At 34.9% G+C, this 8921-nt stretch overlaps 1 protein-coding gene across 1 annotated transcript; it reads right to left on the reverse strand.

Moving 5' to 3' along the window:
• Positions 1-227: 227 nt before the first annotated feature.
• On the reverse strand, positions 228-7030 carry Sec61beta (Sec61 translocon subunit beta). Its single transcript, XM_068353431.1, has 3 exons — positions 6950-7030; positions 3134-3336; positions 228-562 (listed from the first exon to the last, which is right to left on the reverse strand). Exons 1-3 carry the CDS (start codon positions 6950-6952, stop codon positions 475-477), a joined length of 294 nt encoding a protein of 97 aa, XP_068209532.1. The 5' UTR covers positions 6953-7030; the 3' UTR covers positions 228-474.
• Between the last annotated feature and the right edge of the window lie 1891 nt (positions 7031-8921).

Below are 8921 nucleotides of genomic sequence, written 5' to 3' on the forward strand. Positions count from 1 at the left end.
GACCTAATGCAACCATCTTCTGGTAGGGACCTAGCACCAGTGACATTTTTATGTACTGTACTGTACAAATACTTAGGAGGTTGGCTGGAGTCATCCATTTCGATCCAACTTGGGAGCATTGGCATTCTTTGGATTTATTCAAAACTGCAATGTATTAAGAAAACAACTTATGAAATTAAACTTACGAAACTTATAAAAGGGTAGTCTATGAATAATACACAGAAGGGTTTATCATACAAAAATTATATTTAGACATTTATTATAGAAAAGTTTTCTCCATATTTTCTTAAACCTAAATATAACTTACTCTTCACAGTCTGGAATGATCCACCAACTATGATCATTCATACCATATTCATATCTTCATTAATAACAAAGAAAAACAAAAGTTACGTAATACATCAAACATCAGGTTCAATTACAAAACGGCATTTCTAGTCCATCTAGTAGTAGCCAGGAAGAAAATGGGCGAGCCTAGGTACGGTTATACTTTCCCCATATGTGAAGCATGAAGACTGTTGCTATGAAGACCAGGGATCCAACTAAGACGGGGAGAGGGCCACTGAAAATGAAAAAGAAACTAATCACCTAAAAGCATATAGTTCTGACTAAGAATTGTCAAAGAAATTCATAAAAAATGTACTTGACTTATTTCACACTTTATAAAAGCCATCTGTCAAATTATTAGCTTCAGAACTTGGTATAAAGTTACAAAAGCTCTGGGCTGATGTTTACGCTAGACACTTTAACCAAAATTATTTAGGCTGGGCAATAACCAAACTTCCCATTATGATGTATGTTGCTAATTCAACCGAGGTAGTAGGTTGACCAGGGCACCAGCCACCCATTGAGATACTACCACTAGAGTGTTTGGGGCCTTGACTGGCCAGACAGTACTAAAATGGATCCTTTTCTATTTACGGTTTATTTTTTCCTTTGCCTACACACACGCTGAATAGTCTGGACTATTCTTTACATATTCTCCTCTGTCCTCACACACCTGACAACACAGATTACCAAACCATTCTTCTTTACTCAGGGGGGTTACTGCACATTAATTGTTCAGTGACTACTTTCCTCTTGGTAAGGGTAGAGGCGGCTCTTTAGCTATGGTAAGCAGCTCTTCTAGGAGAGGGACACTCCAAAATCAAACCATTTTTCTCTAGTCTTGGGTAGTGCAATAGTTTCTGTACCACGGTCTTCCACTGTCTTGGGTTAGAGTTCTCTTGCTTGAGGGTACACTTAAGCACACTAGTCTATCATATTTCTCTTCTTGTTTTGTTATAGTTTTTATAGTTTTTATATGCAATATTTATTTTAATGTTATTAAAATTTAAATATTTTATTATCCTTTTTTCTTTTCCACACTACTATTTTCCCTGTTGGAGCCCCTGGGCTTATAGCTTCCTGCTTTTCCAACTAAGGTTGTAGCTTAGCAAGTAATAATAATGATTATAATATTCATTATAGATATTTAATTAGCTAGGAATTTTTAAAATTAAAAATATTTAGATATCTACTGAAGAGAATTGGTAGGTTTGGTATTACTCAACACACACATCCATTTAATATATTCTGAATGTTTTACACAAATCTGTAATATTTTAAGTTATTTATAAACATTAAATAGCACCCTGGTTTACACCACTAAACCTAGCACCAAGTTTACTTGTCTCAGCACCAAGTTTACTTCCGTCTCTGCCAATAAGAGAATTAGTTAGAAAATGCCATTTCTTTTTTAACAATCTTTAGCCATGAGAAACCCAAATCCTGAAAGCAGGAAAAGCCTCACCTGTAGATAAGAGTAAGTTGTGAACAAAATTGTAAGGTTCTTTATCTCCTAGATTAGTTATACCTGGTCCTAAAAAGGGGTGAAGTTTATGACCCCCTAACAAACCCCCATTGTACATGTTTGAAGAGTATTGTAGCTGTTAGGACCAAAATCTAAGTTTATTTATACATAAATGAGATAGAGAGCAGGAAACCTAGGCGTGAAAGAGTCAGGCGTGAAAGAGTGCGAATAGGCTAACTTACGCTGCATTTTAGAAATGTGCTAGAGTAAGCCACCAACTTCCTTACACTTGAGGATAATGGAAGTTACAGTATAGTACTTTATTCCTAACAGTAGGAGGGGTGGAAGACCAGAAGCTGAATTTTGGTAGCTTACATGAAATAAAGTTCCAGGCAACCTGATTGCACCTCCGAGGCAGGAAAGGTGGAGAGGATCTGTCCTTATAAACCATTCAAATTAGTCATAAGCCACGAAGTTAACAAGACCAGATGCTGGTTCATCATAAGAGCTTGGGGGAACTATACCAAACATGTTGAGAAGCCAACAAATGGCCCCAAAATTGAACTGGGTCTCTTGACTTAAAGATTTGTTAGAGGGCAAGTAGGTGAACCATATTCAGTGGGAGTAATGAATATGGTGAACGCTTTGATGCCCAACCCAAGAGAATGACTGAAGGTGGTCTTTAGCAAAGCCAAAAGCAAGTCAAGGTATCTATTCTTATCCTGTTGGCAAAACCCAGGCTCCGCATTGAGCTGAAGGAAAGTAGTTTAGTCGGATAGAAAGGAAAGAAGTTGAACGCTTGCGAGTCGAAGCTTGTGAATTATAAAATTAAATTTTTTTTAGAAACCTTTGAAAATAAAATTTAATGAAAGCATTAATATTTTTAAATAGGAAAAAAACAATAAAAATATTAGTCGATACCACCAGAGTATTCAACATAACTACTGTTAAACCTCACCAATACAATACCTCAGACTCGTTCGCTGTTTAAAACATACCGTACCAGCCCACAGAGTAAACAATAAACTCAAAAACTAACCGCAATCAGCCACAGCATAGATTAGATAAATCTTTGCTCCGACTGTATGCAAATATTAATAAATGCAGAGATATTAATAAATAAATATAATGTAAGTCAGCAGTAACCCACCCCCCTCCTACCACTCAACTTTTGACAACCTAGTTTTATAGCTTCAGTGAAAGAACAAAGGCTCGCATTTGCGTAGGAACGAACATTTCAAATATTGTATGTATAACAATGCTTTAAATTCCACCACACAAGTGACTAGTTCAAAGGTAAGAAAAGATAATACTGAACAGTATAGAGAAATAGAAACATACACTTTGATTCCAGGAGAGTCATCCGTGTAAAACCTCCACATCCCACCAGTCGATGCCGCACTGCGACCTGTTGTTGTCGCAGTCCTGCGTTGTCTTGCTGTTGAGCCACCACCGCCACCACCACCAGCTCCACTGCGTACAGATACTGTGCGGGAAGGAGACCGTCCTCCGGATCCCACGTTGGTTGAACTAGGAGAGGCAGGCTGGAAAACAAAAAGAACAATTTATACTCTGACCTAGACATTTCTTTTTGCTGTTCAATAGTTATTGTTAATACTGTAAAGGTTTTTAAGTTCAGGTCGGAAGGATTTATTCAAAATTGGAGATACACACCACACAATAAGACAGCCGATAGAACATGTTGAATTAAATTAACAGGATAAAAGGCGGCCTCAAATACTGCCTATGCAATGATCCATGTTTAACAAGGTACTCCCAATTATGGCTGTTAATAAATACAAATTACAACCCTCTATCGACTAAAGATGACACTTCATGTAGAAAATTCTCGTTACAACCTTTGCCCAGTTTATTTGAGATTAGTGTTGCCAAACAATATATGAGAAATACAAACCATCAATACTTTTTATTTGCCAAATACCCAATAGATTACAGTGAAAAACTATTCTGTGCATATTGCTACATGCGTATACCCTATTGCTGAAATAAAAAAAATTGAAAGTATAGTACAGTACTTGAAAATTCATAATTTCCATGGCCCAGCTGATTCAGTACCAGACTTTTCTAGAAGTTTTATTCTGATAAAATTGTGAAATTATTTTCCTTACAAATGTTCAATTCAGTGAAGGTTCAAACTTAGTGCAGATACTTATTAGTTAAGCAGTCCAATATTAAGTATTTAAAGTTTAATGGTTACTTATTCTTTTATTATTGCTCAGTTTTTTTTTTCTTTACATTATTATTGCTATGTGTCTTTTTGTTTTCTTTTACATAATCTTCATGGTTTTATGCTATATTCATAAGAGCTCTTAAAGAGCCAGCGACAGGGCAGTAAACCTGACTATACGAATACTAATCCAGGGTCACGTGGAATTCAAAGTTAGCTCTACAGAGGCAATTCCAAACTATTGAAATCATTCAGGACCTTTTAATTAGCTCAAAAAACCAGACATAATATTTTTAGATACTTTATTCTCATACCCACCAGTTCAGAGACGTTGACATTCGAGATGAGATACAGAGTCCTGCACAGCCGAAAATGCAAAATCACTACTTGGTGCAAGATGATATTGGGATCATGAAAAAAATATCCAAGGCCAAAGATTGAAAAGCACTTAAATGCATTAGCCAGGAACTCCTAAACTAACAAAAATAACAGGACTCCCTTCAGAGACCCAAAAAGATAATGCCTGAATTACAACTGCCTTATTCTCTACCAATGATACTGCTAGCAGGAATGAAATTTTGAGGGTTGAATCTCTCCAGTTTCCTCTAAGGAGTTGTATGGTTCCAGGTGGAATTACAAAGGTCAAGTTACTTTACATCTGGCTCATGAGATCAAAGTTTGAGAGGTTATGTACATGATAATTGGTTAGAGTAGAAATGTGTGTGATATATCCTGTCAGTCAATAAGAAACTGCTGCAAAGCCTATTCGAACGAAGCCAAATTACACTATCACAAAGCTAAAGCTTGAAGAGTAAAGTACCGCTTACCAAAACAGAGGACCAACGAGATAAAAGTTATAATGCGAATGAAGCAACCAACGGTGAAGCACAGACCAATACGTGATTAAAAGCTTGGTATTATAACAGTTCAACCAAATTTGGATATTTATTATTTTTTCACTTTACATTTTTCAGATAACTCAAACCAAATAGTATTATTGATAATCTACGCCAAAATACTGGCCCACAGGGTTAACAAGAGCAGCACAAAATAGTACGTTGCCAAAACACAGGAGTAGCGAGATAATGCTTAATCGCAAGCAAAGCAAGCATACGGCAGAGCAAAAACCAATCCATCATTAGTTCATTCAATTAAGTAAAAAGTTACGTGAAATAATATTATGAAGTCTGCTATGATTGACTTGACTCCATAGAAATCACGTTATCTATGCACTCGTTAGTCTGGCAAACAAAACCTCTCATGATTAGACCATATTTCATCACTATACTTTGATTTTAATTAAGGTAACTTTTTTACTATAATGATTGACACACTTAGGTTCGACAGCTTTTCTTATTTTACCCCGTTCAGTATTCAACCCAAAAACCCTGATTTCCCACTTTGGAACACCATTATCATAGTCATCAAGGGAGGTCCTGTATCTCCAAATAAAAGTCAAATTCATTGAAAACACAAGGTAGAAAAAATATCATTTCATATTTGATGAGTTGTTGAAACTGTAATTCTACCAAAATCTTAGATTAGTAGACCAGCATAACAATAAATATGTCTACTTAAGAAGTACTTTAACGGCTACGAACGACTCTCTAGAAAATGGGAAAGAAATTACCGGTTTTCAAAGGGCCATATTCAAAAGGCTTGGTCCGTTCTTCTATAAGGACAGTTTAAACAATTTGGTATCCATAACAAAGAGTAAGGAGCCTTGTATATCAGTGGCCAGTTCCTCCCATTTGGATTAAAAATTGACATCAACTAGCCTAAATTTTCCATCCTAACCTAACCTACAAGCCATGTCCTTACTTTGCGGCGGCGGGGGCTAACGTCCCCCTTCCACTGCTGTATTCTAAGTTAGCCGCAATCATACATACACCCAAAGAGTAGTAGTACAGGGTGTATTTAAAGGAGTTTCAGACCTCCTTCAAAACAATAATGCTCGACAAACACAAACTCAAAAGTATTTGTTTAAGACCTATCGTCATAAAAATCCTTCGGAGCCTTTGTATATCAGCGGCCATTTCCTCACGCGTTTATTAAAAATGGACATCAACTAAACTCAACTTTCCCCCTAAACTAACCTACAAGCCGTGTCCTTACCTAACGGGGGAGGGGCTAATGTCACCCTGCAACTCCCCTTACACAGCCGTATTTTAAGTTTACCAACCTCATTTCCTTCATAAACATAATTTACCAACATTATTATACAACTCTATAATTTCACCCTTAGAATTGGCAAGGGGAGGCTGTCTACCCACTTGGAGGAAAGAACATTGAAGTATAAGTCTAATAAGGACTTTCGGTAATATTGTACTGTATTACAGGGTAATGTAACATGGGGGGAAAAAAAACTTCAAACTATATAAAAAGGTCCGTTCTCTTCGAAAATGACACTCGTTCCTGTCGCAAATAAAGTTTCAGAAATATATATATCTATATCCACCGATAATGGGGGCCCCAGTGGGAACTCGGGGTTTTGGGTGGGGAAACCATACTGGGGAAAAAGTATATAATGGTAAAGCAAGCCTTTTCATCTCTACCTGCAACACAGTAAAACTTTACCCCCGGTTCCTTACTTAAAAAACTTAATATAACCTTAGCAAACAACAGGGCCACGAATGAAAGGCTACATATTTTGGTAATATAATGACATCCAGTTAAACGGTTAACCTTAAAAACCTAATATATAACAAATAAATAACTAAGAGTACTGTCAAATCCTAAAATTCAATACAGAACAAAACATTAGCAAGAAAATAGGGTTACAAAATAGGCACAAAGTACCCGGTACAATTAGCTGTCAAACCGAAGTAAGCTAGAATTAACGGTACAATGTAACTTTCGATAAACAACCACTATTGAATAATACATTGTTATTAAACAGCAATAAGTTTTAATTGCTACTAAATACTGAATAATTAACTAATTATATGGAGAACAATCACAATACTGACCATATCTGTGTGATGCTGTGACGGTAATGAATGGTACAGACTTAATCCGTCTGCTTCCACCGATGTAGTGACATAAACACGTCATCTGCTGTGTGGAGTTGAGTTGTTGGTTCTTTTATGGTTTTAACTACACATCATTATCTATTATATTCTTATATTTACATTATTTATTATATTATTGATATATTTTATCACTTTAATGATAATTTAGTATTTTAATCTATTTTAACTATCTGAAAGTCTTTATATCTTTTTGTTTTTAGTTTCGGTCTACGTATTATTTTGCTGGAGCCGAATTTATATGTTGTTTTTATCGTTTCTTAAATATATTGTTCATAATATATGCTACTGAATTTATGGGTCTTTATATAGATGTAATAAATCCCAATCATCAAATGTAGATGCTTTTTTACTTTCACAAAGGCTTTCTTTTGCGAAGTAGTTGTAAAGTATATTCTTCTTCTTGTTTTGTTAATTTATTTTGATTTCCTCATTGATTTGTTAAGAGCCTCCCATTCTTTTCGATTGTTATATAAGATCAAATTAAGTAGAATTTATATGATTGACAAAAAATTATTAATTTGTTTTAGTTATCAACTTGATCCTGGAAAAGATAATGTAATGAAATATCGCTTCATGATTTATAAAATCTAATTATCAAATTCACCCGCATTAAATTCATGGTAGAAATAACAAGGAAAATAAAATCTACCTTTCGTATTTTCTAGACACCAGTTTGCATCAAAATTTGGAAGGTCAACCATAAAATGACAGTACAGCATTAAAAAAAGAAAAAAAAAAGTTATGTAAAGATTGTATCATGATGTATAAGTGGGTGGCTTAAATAATTCCTTTATTCTATTTTCATATTTTAATGGCTGTTTCCTGGTCTTATCACACCGGGGAACCTGAAGCATTAGTATAGGTTCTACAAGATCAGTTCATCGTATAGGCCTACTTATGTATCTAAAATATTACAACATTTTGCATGTTTATTATCAAATCCACATTATCGAAGCACCTAGAAACCAAGAACGTCTTCAGTATCTTCAGTCTTTAATATCACAATTAGGCTTAAAATATCAAATTGTGTATGACTACAATGTCAGGAAAATATCCATAATATTAATCACTTTTTCGAATACATAAACGATGATTTCCTATTCAAGACCATGAAACAATTGTTATACATCATTCCAAGATAATCTATTTGCTAGGATTTTGAAAACACTATCTTTTAGATAATTCATATATGTTAATCACTCATTTCCTCCACTAATGGTAGCAGGAATAAATTTATTTTCATAATTTATATATTAAAGATCTATTTTAATGTTATTACTATTCTTAAAATATGTTATTTAAGTCGTTCATGAATTCTCTTGTAGTTTATTAATTTTCTTATTTCCTTTCCTCACAGGGCTATTTTTTCCCGTTGGAACCCTTGGGCTTATATTATTATTACCAGCTAAGCTACAACCCTAGTTGGAAAAGCATTATGCTCTGAGCCCAAGGGCTCCAACAGGGAAAAATAGCCTAGTGAAGAAAGGAGATATTGAAATAAATAAACGATATGAGAATGACCAATTAAAGTAAAAGATTTAAAAACCAGCAACAACATCAAAACAAAAATAAACTATAAAAAGACCTATGCCAGTCTGTTCAACATAGAAACATTTGCTGCAAATTTGAACTTTTTGAAGTTCTACCGATTCAACGACCCGATTTGGAAGATCATTCCACAACTTGGTCACAGCTGGAGTAAAACTTTTAGAATACTATGTAGTATTGAGCCTCGTGGTGAAGGCCAGATTGTTAAATTTAATTGCATGCTTATTATTACGAACAGGATGGAACTGTCCGGGAAGATCTGAATGTAAAGGATGGTAAGTTATGAAAAATCTTATGCAACATGCATAATGAACTAATTGAACGACGGTGCCAAAGATTAATATCTAGATCAGGAATAAGA

Source organism: Palaemon carinicauda, chromosome 29 (assembly GCF_036898095.1).
Source record: "Palaemon carinicauda isolate YSFRI2023 chromosome 29, ASM3689809v2, whole genome shotgun sequence".
Lineage (NCBI taxonomy): Eukaryota > Metazoa > Arthropoda > Malacostraca > Decapoda > Palaemonidae > Palaemon > Palaemon carinicauda.